General features: G+C 41.7%; 1 protein-coding gene across 7 annotated transcripts in view; it reads right to left on the bottom strand.

The window, feature by feature from the left end:
• Positions 1-215: 215 nt before the first annotated feature.
• Positions 216-16,355, bottom strand: part of ATP2C1 (ATPase secretory pathway Ca2+ transporting 1) — a 68,857-nt gene continuing 52,717 nt past the window's right edge. For 6 of the 7 annotated variants that reach the window (XM_083467907.1, XM_083467908.1, XM_083467910.1 and 3 more), the window contains 14 exons: positions 15,998-16,093; positions 15,823-15,912; positions 13,379-13,483; positions 12,450-12,606; positions 10,939-11,109; positions 9,177-9,274; positions 7,405-7,455; positions 6,715-6,881; positions 6,214-6,282; positions 5,235-5,351; positions 3,716-3,863; positions 3,008-3,103; positions 2,630-2,771; positions 216-984 (listed from right to left, as the gene is read on the bottom strand). In XM_083467907.1, the coding sequence (XP_083324033.1) occupies positions 851-984; positions 2,630-2,771; positions 3,008-3,103; positions 3,716-3,863; positions 5,235-5,351; positions 6,214-6,282; positions 6,715-6,881; positions 7,405-7,455; positions 9,177-9,274; positions 10,939-11,109; positions 12,450-12,606; positions 13,379-13,483; positions 15,823-15,912; positions 15,998-16,093 (1,641 nt within the window). In that variant the 3' untranslated portion in view covers positions 216-850. The remainder of the gene's footprint in view (positions 985-2,629; positions 2,772-3,007; positions 3,104-3,715; positions 3,864-5,234; positions 5,352-6,213; positions 6,283-6,714; positions 6,882-7,404; positions 7,456-9,176; positions 9,275-10,938; positions 11,110-12,449; positions 12,607-13,378; positions 13,484-15,822; positions 15,913-15,997; positions 16,094-16,355) is intronic. The other variant, XR_014517655.1, reaches the window with a different exon arrangement.

The following is a 16,355-nucleotide window of genomic DNA, read 5'->3' as shown; positions in this document are numbered from 1 at the left end:
AGCAGGACAGGACATACAGAGCCTATATTTGGACTTACAGCCAATATTTGTGGAACCTCACTGATCCAAGGAGTTCCTAGTTCAGCAGAACAGGAAGTTGTTAAATTTGGCCAAGTAAAAGATCTAGCTCACTGTGGAAGCGAAAAAATTCAGAAATCATTTTTCAGTTTGTGACCCAGCTTCATTTAAAATACCAAGTTACACATTCACACGTATTTTAAGAAAAGCAGACATTTACTTCAAAATTGCAATTATAGGCTTTTCAATCACAAAAAGGAAGAAAAGACAGTGATCCGACAGTGGTCACATCCTGTGCAAAGAACATACCTAAAAAATAAAAGCACAAGGTACACATTGCAGGATAATGTAAATAAATACAGAATCTGAAAATATGGCACTCTTGTATCTCACTCTAGACCAGATGGAATGCCTTGAATATTTCATAGTTAAGTCCCACCACCGTCATAAAAGTAAAGGGTTTCTTTAAATAAAAACTAAAATCTTTATATCTAATACACATTTCTATACATGTATATCTCTTAAGAGCAAAAGGTGGGCAAGACTTTTGACTTTTTTATTTTTAAAGTAGCCTCTCACACACTTACAAAGTTCCATACAATCTGAAAAGTAAAGTTTTGTCTTTGAGGAAAAAATATTACCAAAGTTGCATAATTGTTTATTACTCCCCTGGCTGGAAGATTTAGAATTCACCAGTCTTTAAAAATTGCCAGTGTTCATCCATCAGGGAAAAGGAGGGACTTGTCAAAAGCCCTTGTATCTTCTCGTGATAACTTCCTCCTACATACGACAGCAGTTTCTAGTTTTGCAAACGGAAAGAATGCAATGTGCATCATACATCAAGAAAAGACGGCAAAGACGAAGAACCACCATGTTTCTGGGGCTTCTCCCTGCTCCTTTCAACCTTCTTTATAATCTCTGCTACTATACACACTGATGAGGTGAGTCCCAGAAGAAACAGCAAGTCTAAACCAAAAAAGAAAAAGTTTTTTTCCTTTAAAAAACAGCAGAAGAATGCAGGTATTGAGTAACAGCTTTTCTTGCCAATTTTTATTCCTTATCAAATTTATAACAAATCAAAACTAAATTAAAATTAATTAACTGAGTAACTGTTTTTCAGCTAGCCAGAAATACAAAGCTATAATCAACGGTTTAGCTATGAAAAAACTTGGAGTCAAGCTGTTTGTCCTTTGGACTAACTTGCCAGATATTTTATGGTCATAAACAGAACAAATTCTTGCTGGCCTTGCTAGCCATGCCAAAATGTCAGATTCCACGCTCCTGCCCTTTCACTATAATCCCATGTATGCTAACAGAAGCAGGTCCCACTACATTCTATGGGGCTTAAAGGTAAAGGTACCCCTGACCATTAGGTCCAGTCGCGGATGACTCTGGGGTTGCAGCGCTCATCTTGCTTTACTGGCCGAGGGAGCCGGCATACAGCTTCCGGGTCATGTGGCCAGCATGACTAAGCTGCTTCTGGCGAACCAGACAGCACACGGAAACGCCGTTTACCTTCCCACCAGAGTGGTACCTATTTATCTACTTGCACTTGACGTGCTTTCAAACCGCTAGGTGGGCAGGAGCTGCGACTGAACAAAGGAAGCTCATCCCGTCGTGGGGATTCAAACTGCCGACCTTCTGATCGGCAAGCCCTAGGCTCTGTGGTTTAGACCACAGCGCCACCCGCGTCCCTTCTATGGGGCTTACTCCCAAGTTAACTGTGTATATAAATTTACAGCCATGGTCTCTGATCTTCAGTTGTGCCTTTCAGAGCTGGGGGAAAGAGCAAAGGGTTGTTTGGTGATGGATGGTGACCACCAAAAGACCAGGCTTGTACTAGCCTTCTCTCAGGAGGGGAGTGTTGGGGCCAAACTGGCCAGTTGCAGCCTTCTTCTCTAGTTTGGCAGCTGTCAGGGATCTTCCCTGTCATTGCACTGAGCCCTTTAAATCTTAGTGCAAAGTTAAGATGAGCACCACACCAGCTCCGAGCTAGACAGAAAAGTGGGGGTTCATCCCTTTAAACTGAATCAAAGCTACATGCCATAAGCCCTCATTTCTGTTTTCACCCTCACCTTGGTCATATACAGGCTCGAAAGCAAGAGCAATGTTTCAGTGTTGCCATTATGTGAAAGATACAGTCATACCTCGGGTTAAATGTGCTTCAGGTTGAGCTTTTTCAGGTTATGCTCTGCAGTGACCCAGAAGTAACGGAGCGCGTCACTTCTGGGTTTTGCCGCTCGCGCATGCACAGACGCTCAAAATGACGTCACGTGCATGCGTGTAAGCGGCGAATCACGACCCGCACACATGCACATGTGGGTTGCATTTGCTTCAGGATACGAATGGGGCTCCAGAACGGATCCCTTTTGCATCCAGAGGTACCACTATAGCTGTCGAGGAGGACAATGCTGAAGTCGCTCTTAAAAACGGAATTTCTGCCACCTTGTATCCACTCCAAAGTGTTCCCCCAACTCGTTTAACTATATTAATGTTTTAAGTCTAAGCCCTATTTGTTAATGCCTTACAAAACAAATCAAGGAAATAATGTACTTGTCTAGATTTGTTGGTTTGAAAGCCAAACTCAGCTGAACAAGAAAAAAACTCTCACCTAGTATGCTTAGACTCTCAGTTTGAAAAACTTTCTGAAGAGGAGGGAAGTAGATTACTAGTAGCTGCCCCATGATCGATCCAAGCACTGCGTAACAGAACATTTTGTTGCTGCAGAGTCCAATCTCAAACACAGATTTAGTCTGCAAATAGAAACATAACACCTATGATTTTATTCTTGTGTATTCTAGTTATTTGAGATTATCCATCTTAACTCAAATGATAGGGTGATTATATACTCATCTACAGTATTTGCATTTTGGTAGCTTGAATTAAGTTATGGCTTTGAGCTACTTGCATCTGTGAAATTTTGATAATGTGCAGAGGTTGCTTTCACTTTTTCAAAATACCATATCTTTAAACACAGGCAGTCACATACCTGAGATCTGGAACTCAAAGCATTGAACATATCAAAAAATACAAAGCACGTAAACGTCATTGTTGTATCTCGAGGAGTTATGCCATTGTCTCGCAGCTGCAGAGAGAGAGACAGAGAGAGAGAGAGAATTAATATATGCAGTTCTCTGCCACTTTACAATAAAACATTTTAAATTCCACCCAACATAATACTACGAAGCATCAGTCCTCTAGCCAAGTGTGGAAGTATCGCTATTGTCTGATCTAGGCGCCTAAGAATTTGATACTGGCATGTAGAATTTTAAATTATTCCTCAGCTGTGTGTACGACTGCTGCCTAGAACTATAATTATTTCCTATCTTCCTCATACCATATCTGCATATATTTTTTAAAAAACACAACCAGACTGATTGATCTCTATTGCACACGACCTTTAAAACCTCCGCACTATTTAATTGCCAAACCTAAGTTTAAGATCAGTGGAAGTATATAAACATTGGCATTTTACAGTTTTTCTTTAACGCTATGCCGTTTTCTAACACTGGTTTTGAAATGCTTCTCCATTTGAAAAGCAGGTGGCCATGCACCTCAGTAACACTGGGTTCATGGACTTACTTGCATGGTTCCTTTGCACGGTCTATGTACTTTTATATTTGCAACTACTGGCATATATGAAGCACTGCAAGCAGATAATAAATACACATTTTTTAAAAAAGCATCTTTGTCATACCTCTCGCCAGAAGACAAATAATGTTCCACATACAATAATTATAGATGAAACTAGTATTTTAACAATCAGATTTCTGGTCAAAATGCTATCCTTGACATTTCTTGGAGGCTTTCGAATAACATCTTTATCCACAGGCTCAACTCCAAGGCTAGAAATAAGAACACAAATAACTTTTTGAAAGTTTAGATTGATTGAGGCATCATAAAATCAAATTAATGTAGACAGTGACTCAGGCATACTCTTCAATAAAGGTTCATATGTGCCAGGGCAACCCAAACATTACTGCTTAATTATTATGATATAATTAACTATGATTAGTACTCGATCATGTTTGGATGGATCCAGACCAAGTAATTCACACTTAGTTCACAGTATACAACCTAAATTCAACTAACTGCATGGATCAAACCTGCTAAGTGCCTTATTCAACTGCAAAACTTAACATTATGATCTTTCTCATACCAATATTGCTTAAAAATGTAAATTTTCCTGAGTAGTTACCCTACGAGTCTACTGCTGACTACTTGTAATATAAAAAGCTTTTGAATGCAAACACAAATGCAACAACCTCTGGGCACCATTCTAACAACAAAACCGAAAAGTAACACATTAATTTTAAATCCTTAACAAGGCACCAACAAACATTCCATCAGACATAAACCCCCATTTGGGAAATTGCCCAGAGTTTTTGCACGGAAAATAATTACTTAAACAAATTATTCCAATTTAATATACTTTTTTTTCCAGAAAGAAAATTTTTTTACAATATAATTTGATACACAAGTCCACACAGAGGAAAAGCTCTGTGCAAGATTCTACTAACATTTCTAGGAGTTACCGTATTTTTCGCACCATAGGACACACAGGACAATGGGACACACTTTGTTTTAGAGGGGGCAGAACAAGAAAAAAAAATTCTCCCCCTCTCTGCCCAGCGCCCCTTCAGTGAAGCGGCAGGAGGCGCTGCACAGAGAGGGGGAGAACTTTCCCCCTCTTGTTTTCCCGCTCTAAAACAAGGTGCGGTTTAAGGTGCGTTCAGGCGTCTACCTTGGAAGCCTGGAGAGCGAGAGGGGTCGGTGTGCACTGACCCCTCTCGCTCTCCAGGCTCCTTTCGACCTGCTCTTTGGGGCTGGCGGGGGGAAGCCCACCACCAGCCCCAAAGAGCAGGTCAGGGAGCAGCGGAAAGGCGCAGCAGAGAGGCTCCTGCCATAGCTGCGCGTCACCTCTCCAGCCAGGAGAGGGTTGCGGGGTGCTTCTTTAGCCCCGCGTGCGCTCTCCCGGCTGGAGAGGTGACACGGGGCTGTAGAGGTTCCTGCCATAGCCGCGCGTCACCTCTCCAGCCCGGAGAGGGTCGCGGGGCTATGGCACCTTCGCTCCATAGGACGCACACACATTTCCCCTTCATTTTGAAGGGGGAAAAGTGCGTCCTATAGAGCGAAAAATACGGTATACCATTCACAATTCTAGAGAGTTACACCATTCAGCAACTTCTCAAAAACTCTCAAAGGAAAAGTGTTACCTTTGAGCTGGAGGCCCATCCATGATAATGTTGATCCACAAGATCTGCATGGCATTGAGAGGATTAGGAAAGTTCATTAATGTGGCCAATGAGATTAATGTCAATGCAGCTATACTCCTGTTGAAAAAAGTTATTTTACACAGCTGTCAGCATCACAATTTTTGGGGGGGAGGGAGTGGTTTTTTAAAATTATTTGGAAATTTGTTATTAAACATTTCAAGCATCAGTAAGACCCACAATACATATGAGTAGCAAGTAAAACTTCATACACAGTAACAATCCAATTGTTTTAAATAGATCATGCAAGTTTTTGGGATGCTAAACATCAAGCAGACGTTAGAAAATATTTAGCCCAAGACAGCAATACAAGCCAAAAGGAAAATTGTCTCATTTCATTAAGCCTCCTCACTAGAGGCTGTATACTGTGTGCCAGACACAAAGTGTACTTTTGTTATAGAAATAAAAAAATAATTTAGGAGTGCCTTACATTTTAAAATGCCGAACGACTGATAAATCAAAACCCCTTCTTGTATAGACCATCTGTTGCAGTGGTTGGAAAATGCGTACCTTATCAGGGAGGCCAAACCATCATGAACTCTTGGACTTACAAGTTGCAGGAACTATTTTTAGATCTGTTCTCATTTAGCAACAAAGGACAACCACATGGCTCTGATAATTTCAAGTAAAGGGAACTGTTGCTAAGGTTAAGCTTCTACTATGCAGTTACTTGCTTAGAGTCCTATTTTCAAGCAATTATACCCCAATTTCGAACTAACTGTGCCAGAATGGATGCTGAATTTATTAGTGCTGTTAGAATTATGGTCAGCAATCCATTATGGCAATATAGCAAACAGTGTGCCATTTACAAATCACCGAGCTGAATTTATGTCAGTTTTGGTCATGCAAACTTCTGTGCAATTAATCTCAATCAAGCAGAATTCATAACAGGAAGCTTCTGATATTGTGCTGCAAAACTTACGTGCTGAGTTGAAATCTAACAAAATTTTTAATGTTATTATAAATTCCTTTACCCTCTTCAATTGCAGACCTGAAATATAAAAAGAAAAAAGTGCTTAGGAGGAAAAAAAACACATTCTGCAAGGGCACATTATTTGGATAGCATCCTGAAAACGCAACTCTTATTTCTTGCAATCTAACAGTAACAATAAATGGCTTCCCACTGCAAAACAGTATCAGGCAGTTTCAAAGTTTTTAGCTTTGTTCACTAAACACAAGTAAAATAAACATGCTAAATTTAGAGTGATCATTTATCCTCATTTGCCTGAGAAAATTTTCCCATTTAAAATTTTATAGAAAATCCACTAGAATAAAACCACTTGTCTTTTAAATTTCACCTAAGTGGCTTTTTTTAAAAAAAAGTTCAACGAGATGGCACTTGTATATGCTAGACAAAATGACACCCATCCAGATAACGCAATTGCTACATAGTACGCAGAAAGGGAACGTAAAACAAACTTACATTATTGTCTGAAAATCATCGTCCACCAAGATCATATCAGCTGCTTCTTTACAGACATCTGTGCCCGTCTGCCCCATTGCTACGCCAATATCAGCAGCTTTCAGTGCTACAGCATCATTCACCCCATCTCCTGTCATAGCAACTACTGCACCATTATTTTGTAGTGACTGAGAAAACAAAATTAATCCAATCTATCATCACAAGATATAAAATCTGAGATTTTACAACGAACACAGTCTTAAAACTTTTTGTGTGCAATCTTCAGTTGAAAGTGAAGACTGGTAGGTGAGCTCCCTCTCATGAGTTAAGTCTATAAAGGCTTTACCAAACCAATTGCAGACATCCCTAAAATCACTCAAACACAAGCAATCACTGGTTCTATGCCATTTTCTTCTTGTGCAGTCAAAACAACCTTCTTCCTAGTTCTACTTCTCTATTTACCTTTAAAAACAGCAAATCAACAGTGTAAGTACTTCATACGGACTTAAACCAAGGTCCTGTAGGAGTCAACTGCAAAGAATCGTTCCGAATTTTAGCTTGCCCCCCTTGCGTCTTTTCCACTAAATATATTTGTGAGAGATTCCTCTTGATGAGCCCCAAATGATCCCATCTGGATACTAGATCACTACAGTTCAACATCTCTGTACCATTTAAACTACATGTCTGTCAGTTTTAGAAACACACACATACCTTGACAATCTTCAGCTTATGCCTGGGACTGGCTCTGTAGAACACTGCTACCTAAGAAATAGAAGGGGAAATTAAGTCTTTACAAGTGCAAGATTGTGCTTCTTAACTATAAGCCAGCCTATTCTCCTCCACTCAACACTGCATAGCCATGACAGCAACAAGGCAGCTAAGCAGAAAATGGACACAGGGAAGGGGGATTTTTCTACTCCCAATACTTTTCCTCTTTCCCTCCTAACCCCACCATCAGGATTTAGCTTGTCAACACTGGCGGAGGAAGAGGAGTACGGGGGGAGCACACCGCCCCCGGCAGTGCAATCCCGGAGGGGTGCCATCGTGGCTGCACCCCCACCCGTGCTGGGTGCCACGCCCCCGCAGGAGGCGTGTCACACCCCCAGGACGCACGTCATGCCCCTGCGGGTGGCGCGCCAGCCCTGCACCCGCCTGCTCTCCACCCCCCAGTGCCAGAGCATGAAGCTCCACCACTGCTTGTCAATTCCCCATTTCCTTCCCTGCTAGCCATTGGAGCTGTCTGGGCTGGAGCTCCAGTGGCAAGACTGGCCATTTGTCACCACACTCAGATTCCATGAAAAAACCCACAGACGTTTGCTTGCTGTGAACGTCTGTTCTCAGTGCCCCACCAAGAGCAGTTCTTTCCTCTCGGGATAGCTCCTCCCTCTCACAGAGTCTTTAGGCTCCTTCTCTGCTATGGGAGGCTCCATCCCATTCCTCAGACTTTTCCTTCCTAGTGCTGAGAACAGTTCAGGTTGCAGCTCCATAAGAGCTCAGCCTAGACTGCAGCGGTTTTCAACCTGTGGGTCCCCAGATGTTGTTGGACTACAACTCCCATCATCCCTGAGCTCTGGCCTTGCTAGGGGTGATGGGAGTTGTAGTGCAACAACATCTGGGGACCCACAGGTTGAGAAAGGCTGCCCTAGAGGTTTTTCCCCTCTCTCACTGTCTCTTATTCTACTACTTCTTCTCTTCTCCCTTCCTTGCCCATCAGCTTTATATTCGCTCTCTCTTTGTCGCCCATACACCTAGCCAGGAGGGAAGTACTTGGGCACTGGGCAGTGGCTGAATGGTGGAGATGGCAGCAAGGCCTGCTGCGCCCCTCACCAGTTTATGGAGGGCAAACAAGTCTTCTAGCAGCGGTAACAGCAAGGACAACTGGATGCAACCCCTTTTGGTTCCCTGTAGGGAGGACAGTGGTGGTGGCAACAAGGAGGCAGCCTCAGCTGCATGTGGCCTTCTTTGCCTTAAGGTGAGACAAAAACATGCTTTGTTTGCACACCTCACCTCTTCTGGGTGGTGGGTCCTTACCAAAAGACCCAAAATTGTAAAGCCAGCACAGGATGCTATTCACACTGCCACACACTTGCCAAGTGTCAGTTTTCCTGCTACTTGAACAAGAACTCGCGTTGCAGTACTAAGACTCAAACTTAAATTAGAACACACCAATTTGTTCAAGCTGCTTAATCCGCCTGTGCCTTAGCCAAAAAGAAAGGCACACTCTTACACTTTCTGACAAAGATTTCAAAGGATATCAGGAAAAACCTCAGATTTTCCCCTATGGCCACCAGAGGAAGATTGTGATATTCCAAATTAGATAATCTGTTCACAAAAATACACAACTTTGATATATAAGACATTACTAATGCCTGCTCAAAGTACCCTTACATGCTTCTTAGAGTAATTCAGTAACTAAAACACACTAGCACACTAACTCAAGAGTTCCATCTACCCAGACCACTTTGGGTCCATTTAAAACTAACCTTGGGTGCTATTTGTGAAAGTTGTTGTATATCCAGTGTGTCTATTTCTTCACCTGAGACTGACTGAGAGTTTTTGGAATACAATCCTAAGCGATTAGCTAGGAAACAAAACAAAACAAAGTTACCAGATGTTACAGTTAAAGAATCTAGTGGAGAAGGACCAAATGAATATATACAATTTAAATTTCTATGTTCTCACTGATTATTTTATTATTTATTCCTGATAGCAAAGCTACAACAATGCAGACTGGACTATTGCATGTGTCACACACCCACACAGAGACAAGTGGTACGTGACAGAAAATGTTCAGGGAGTTTTACAATCCTAAATGCTTTTCTGCAGCCCTGAAGCAAATACAGTTAGTTATACTACATATGAATGACCATATGCTCTGGAAACGCAACAAAGTAACTGCAACAATTGCGGAATCAAGGTCTCTCCAAAGAAGAGTGACTTTCTCCTAAAAATGTGCAGCTAGCTGGTCACAGCAAGTTTGCGAAGATTGCTAGCTAGCAGCTAGAGAGGATGCAGTGTTGGATAAAGGTAAAGGTAAAGGGACCCCTGACCAATAGGTCCAGTCATGGCCGACTCTGGGGTTGCGGCACTCATCTCACTTTATTGGCCGAGGGAGCCAGCGTACAGCTTCCGGGTCATGTGGCCAGCATGACTAAGCTGCTTCAGGAGAACCAGAGCAGCGCATGGAAACGCCGTTTACCTTCCCGCCGGAGCGGTACCTATTTTTCTACTTGCACTTTGACATGCTTTCGAACTGCTAGGTTGGCAGGAGCAGGGATCGAGCAACAGGAGCTCATCCAGTCACAGGGATTCGAACCACCGACCTTCTGATCGGCAACTCCTAGGCTCTGTGGTTTAACCCATAGCGCCACCCGCGTCCCTGCAGTGCAGGTTACAAAGTGCAATTTCATCACTGCCCATGCTGCCAAATGGTTTGTCCAATTATGTGTGATAACGCATTTGGCCCGCCTCAGAGAAGGTGTGTCACATGAAACTGGAGAAGACTATAGCCTATGATTCTCCAGAATACCAGGGCACCTGTTGGAATCCACAACACCAGAGCGGACGCGTGGGAGTGATCACATCAACCAACTGTCTCATCTTTCCTAAATAGCCTCTAAGACACAAAACAGGCAGCTCTAAAACTTATTTGAGCCCTGCCTCCCATCACAGGGTGCCTTCCTCTGTGAGCAGAAAGTGAAGCTTTCTTTTAGAAAAATATTCACAAATGACATATCATAATAGTAACATAAACTGATCACATGTGCAACTGGCAAATATAAAAATAGTTCAAATAATCATTTCAATAGCTACAATCCAGAAGGGTGTGGAAGCAATAAAAAAACCCCAACCCACTACTTGGTTGTTTTTTAAACTTGTGAGTAAAAACTTTTCAAGAATACCATATTGATCAGGATCCCAAAATCTGGCTAGCAGCATGAAAAAGGTTTGCACTAGCACAATGGAATTTTTGGCTAAAGTTTGAATAGCTGATTCCTAAGGTATATCAGATAGTTTTTGAAACTGCTCTCAGTTACAAACGTAGCTTGCCATGCACTCTCTGTGTGTGCTGTTTGTTAAAGCAAGCCTGAATAACTTATCTTGGGCTAGTGAGCTGGTCACATGGCCCTTTGGATCCTAGCCCTGATTTCAGAGTCTAAAGAAGCCACATTGTTATACATTCATCGACAAGGCAATGAGTAACTCAACTGACGGAAATAAAGGGGGGGAAACACACATTCATACCGATGGCAATTGCAGTCTCCTGTGAATCTCCAGTAATCATTTTTATCATGACTCCAGAAGTGATAAGTGCAGTGACGGCTTCTTTTACGCCCGTTCTTGGAGGATCAATCATTCCAACCAGACCCAGAAATGACAACTGTCCAAGCTCAGGGCCAGCAGCTAAGGCCAGAACTTTCAAAGAAACAGGGGGGGAGAAAGTAGTTTATACCTTGAGATATGACACCTACTTAGAAGATCAGAATGATACAGCTAGACCTCTCCAGTTTCTAGAATAAGAGCATTTCCCCCCCCCCCTAGCAACACTGTAACCTTCATGGATGCTTTTGTACGTGACTTCCCAAAACAGATTTCACTTGCATAGAATGCAGTCAATTGGGAGATTGCATAACCAGCAAAAACAGACATGGTTTCTCTCTTCGTCTCACAGTACAGTGGTGCCTTGCAAGACGAAAAGAATCCGTTCGGTGATTCTCTTCGTCTAGCGGTTTTTTCGTCTTGCGAAGCAAGCCCACTGACATATTAGCGGATTAGCGCTATTAGCGGCTTTTAGCGGCTTATCTGCTGATCGGATCAGCTGATAAGCGGCTTAGCGGCTTAGAAAAAGGAGGGGGAAGGGGAAAAAACCAGCAGGAACTCGCAATACATTTTCGTCTTGCAAAGCAAGCCCATAGGAAATTCGTTTTGCGAAGCACCTCCAAAACGGAAAACTCTTTTGTCTAGCGAGTTTTCCGTCTTGCGAGGCATTCGTCTTGCGGGGCACCACTGTATGTGACTTGTCTTTTGCCCTCCATATCTAGTAGGCTGGATTAATATCAAGTTAACAGCACTTAGTTCCCTTTGCTTACGGGACTTAAGTCATACCTAACTTTTGGGTTGGGATAAATGAAGACAAATCTTAGCATGTCTACTCAGAAGTAAACCCCAGTTATTTCAATGAGATTTGCTCTCAGGTAACTGTGTACAGGTCTGGAGCCTTATTCTGCTTCTAACTGTTACGGATGCTTTAGTTGAGATTCCTGCATTCCAGGGGTTGGACTAGATGACCCTCAGGATCCCTTCCAACTCTACAATTCTATGATCCAACGAAATCATGCCCACTGCAGATCCGCTGTAATCATTAATTTAGTTGTGTCCAATCATTCATTACAATGGGTCTGCTCCAAGATTTTGATACAACTCATTAGCTTTTAGGTTTTAAGACAAGTTTCCTTGAAGGGGGATGTATAAAGCTACATCAGAAGTCCAACGAATAGTATAGGCATTCCTTCTGATATTTTAGGAACCGTAATTTGCAAAGCTAAGAAGTTACACATTCTCATTTTAAATATGGAAGTTTAAATACTACTGTCCATGCAATCTGAAAGCAACACAATGCATAAAAATGGAAGCAAATGACGCATAAGGATTATTCACAGCTTTGTTCTAGAGTTTCTCACGTTGAGAACAGCAAGCAATTAAGATTTCAAAATGCTTTCCTCTGTAGTGGAGACAATAGTGAAATATGCTATTACCTCTGAGTCCGGCAGAGCCCATGGATGCTTTCTCCTGCTGATAAAGATCTCTTTGTTGTTGGCTGAGAGGTAAACTATGCCCTTTGCTATTGTATGTCGTACAGTATCGAACCACTTCCTCATAAGCACCTTTCATGAAGCAAATCTCTGGTTTGTCCTAAAAGATAAAACATGTTAGCACCTGCTGCTCTGTCCCCTGTCGCAACGCTGTCATTATATAACTTCAAAGCTCTTTCAGTGTGCTGATAATAATTTATAAACAACTTAAAACTCATTAGTCTACTGAACGCAAGCCTACATACCACATACTGTATTCCACTTACTGAAACACAAGGCAATATTTTATTTCCATGACTGTTCTGTGACTATATAATGGTGCATACCTTTACCATGTCTGCAAAAATGCTATTCCGGCATCTAACTTAAAAGAACTGGGTTCGAACACCCTGAGAATATGGGCTGATATAGTTTAAGAGTTGTAAGAAATATGTCCCTCTCTATTTCTTCTCATTTTCAATAAACCACCTAGAGGTTTTGCAAAGCACTTAGAAGGTTCCCCCCCAACCCCACCTACAATCAAGAAGCATATCATTTTTTGCAAGCAAGCAAGCATACAAACAAACTAACAAACAACACTTTCTTGCTTCTAAAGAAAAGGCGGGCCAGCAGAATTTTTGAAACAAAGACCTTCTGAAAATAACTCTGTCTTTAAGCAGAGCTCTGCTGGGCCAAGCACACGTTGTTGCCAGACATGACATCACAGTGCCATTTGTTTCAGTTAAGTTCTTTTTAAAGTAAGCTTACAATTCCCATTCGGTTAAGATGAGAATGTAAACTTTGCATAAGCAGAACTGTTGCTGCATATTTAAAATGGTATGATATAGTGGGATATTGGAGCCTGTTGAAACACATCTCAGAAAAGGACATACCTGTTGCGTTCTATGTACACACTTAACAGCCATCCATTTCTGCTCAGAGCTGAAGGGATATTCTGCTTTTCTAATGTAGTCCTGCTGGATTCCATCTAAGCCCATCTACGAGAACAAAGGACACTGCCAATTCATTCCACTGCATTTGTAGCCAGAGCAGCAACAATCAATTGTATTTTGTTTTAGTGTCTCACATGTGCCCCTCAGCTTGTTTGCTGCTGGATATGGCCAGCAGGTACAGGTTGCTCTGAAAATACTGCTTCACTGCAAGGTATTGAATTAAAGCAGCCTGGCTGGAGCTGATAGGCGTTGTAGTCCAAAACATTTCAAGGGCACCAGGTTGGCAAAGGCTGACTTATGAAACAGAGTCCTTCTAGATCTACATGTGGTTCTAATCCATTTCATTCTTGGATCTCCTTATGGTGATGTATAACCCACACATTTTTCTTTCCATATTTATGTGGAATTAAACTCCCATTTGTTTCAGCTGAGCTTGCTTTTGAATGAGTTTACGATTTCCTCTAGTTTTAAGATTTCCCCTTCATATTATTTTCTCAGCAAGTTTTCGAATAAGTTTATTGTGATGATCACTATTTCACTTGTTTTGACAAATACCCCTAGATGCTCTACCAGTGGCACGCAAGAGTCAATCCACTTAGAACAGAACCAATGCACTCTGAATACTCTCTTGTAACATAGTGGTAAGCAATATACATTCTAGCAAAGCCTAAAGAGCACTGTGAAGTTATCCAATGTAGTTCTTCCTAAAGTTCAGCAACTCCAGGAACTCCAGGCACACCCAATAACTGCATGTAAGATTTCCAGTCTTTGTTTCTTGGGGCATAAACAGGATACAAATGGAACCAGCAATAATGACGACATAGAATCAGGATTTGAACAGCACTATGAATTAAAACTGGAAGCAGTTTGCCCAGCAGGGCAGAGCAGTAGCACTATCTTCATGGAAGCCAGGAAGAAAAAGGGACATGGTAACGAGGTTAGAGCTGTGTGGGCACACTAGCAGGAGCACTGGATATGCCCACACAGTCCTGAGTTCCCCACACCACCTGCTATGCCAGAGTGCCACCATTGCGAGAAACCTAGCATTATAGCTCTGATTTGCTGGGCAAGCTACCGCTGATTAAAACATTATGTGCCTTCTAAACAGGAACTATGAGATTTTGCAAGATGAGAATAGCCTCCAAACAGCCCAGTTCAACGCGAGCATGTTTTGAAGAGTCACTAAACTTAATGAAACTAAGTCCCAAATAAGGCTGCGATCCTTACACACACCAAGTCTTGACAATTCATTAGAGCACCACTGAAATGCTACTGAAAAATGGATCAGAAGTAAATCCACACTGTGAATGAATGATGGGTGTTTTTTTGCCCCGTCTAATGGTTTGTTTCTTCCACTTCGCTGATTGAACACTCTGAACTCCACCTCCCACTCTACCTTTAGATCCAATTCAACATACCAGATTAGCTTCCCAGTCTAATTCTTCCATTCTTCCCCACTATGTTTTCCAAGACTGCCCATACATTCAACAAAGCCGTACCAGTAGAATAGCCAGTGCCTAAGTTACACAACAGTTAACACATAAGTATCTTATTAACTAAGTATTCAAGAACCCATGTTAGCTTTGGAACAATTTCAAAAGCTGAACACTTCTGAATTAACTATTAAATAATAACCACGCGACTTCAAAATTGCTTTATTTGCAATAACTTATAAAGGTTTTAACTAATCAAACCACCTTATGTTCTTGGAGCTCCATGGGTGCATCTTCAAGATTCAACATAAAATGGTTAGAATTCTTTAGCAAATTTGGAACTGCTGTATTATTATTATTATTATTATTATTATTATTATTATTATTTACTGAGGTCTCAGGGTGGTTTACAGAACATAGTTTTTTCTCTTTAGGAGTTATTAGCATTAATAATATTGCTATGCCTAGCGATGCCTAGAGTGGGCCACACCAATTAGATCACGTTCTGCTGCTTGGATTCTTTACTGCATAGTACAGTGACACACCTATCACTATCTCTGCATGGTGGACTCTGGCCAATGAACTGCAACAATAAATTTGTTAGCCTAAGGTACCTAAGACCCTGGTGGCTTTGCCACAGCAGAACACACATACTCCTTTGGAGTACAGAAAATCTGGCATTTCTATTATCAGTACAGTCGTACCTTGGTTTTCAAACACCTTGGGAGTCGAATGTTTTGGTTCCCGAACGATCGAAAACCGGAAGTGATTGTTCCGGTTTTCAAACGTCCTTTGGAACCCAAACGTCCGACGCAACTTCTGCGGCTTCCGATTGGCTGCAGGAGCTTCCTTCAGTTCCTGCATTTCGACTTCCAAGGTACCACTGTACTAGCTCTGTTGCCCTTAAAAACCTCAATACTTCAAAACAATATACATCAACACACCACCTACCTTCATAGCCAGTGCAATTAAGGCCCCTTCTGTTGGTCTTCCCATTAAGGTGTTGTTTCGAATTACAGCATCATTGCACACACACCCAGCCTAAAGAAATGAAAAAGGAAGTTAATGTAACACACAAGTATCCCTAATTTCAAAAAAAGAGTACACTTTCTGTGCAAGAACTTACCTCAACAATTCTGCTAACAGATGGTTTGTTAAATCCATGAACAACATCACCTTCAACCGTGACTTCTCCAAACCTGTTATAACCCACTCCAGTAACCTGGCAAAAATTAGACGATATGAATTTTACAAGGAAGCAAACGTTTGCTAATATTATTTTTCTTTATGACCTTTGAAGCAGAGATATTATGAAAAGAGGATATGAGCTTTGAAACATTAATCCTTATGCATTCCCTTATGCATTTTAAAAATTTGTTTCTTAGAATAGGTTTATAGGGTTTGCAGTATCTGTAATCAGAAGGCAATGCTGAGGAGATAGCCGACTGCTGAGCCAGGGAACCACAGTAAAACTAGAGCTCATA

The sequence above is a fragment of the Podarcis liolepis genome (genome assembly GCF_965112155.1).
Source record: "Podarcis liolepis genome assembly, chromosome: 12".
Taxonomy (NCBI): domain Eukaryota; kingdom Metazoa; phylum Chordata; class Lepidosauria; order Squamata; family Lacertidae; genus Podarcis; species Podarcis liolepis.
The sequence above is the reverse complement of the archived record's forward strand: the minus strand, read 5'-3'. Positions and strand labels throughout refer to the sequence as shown.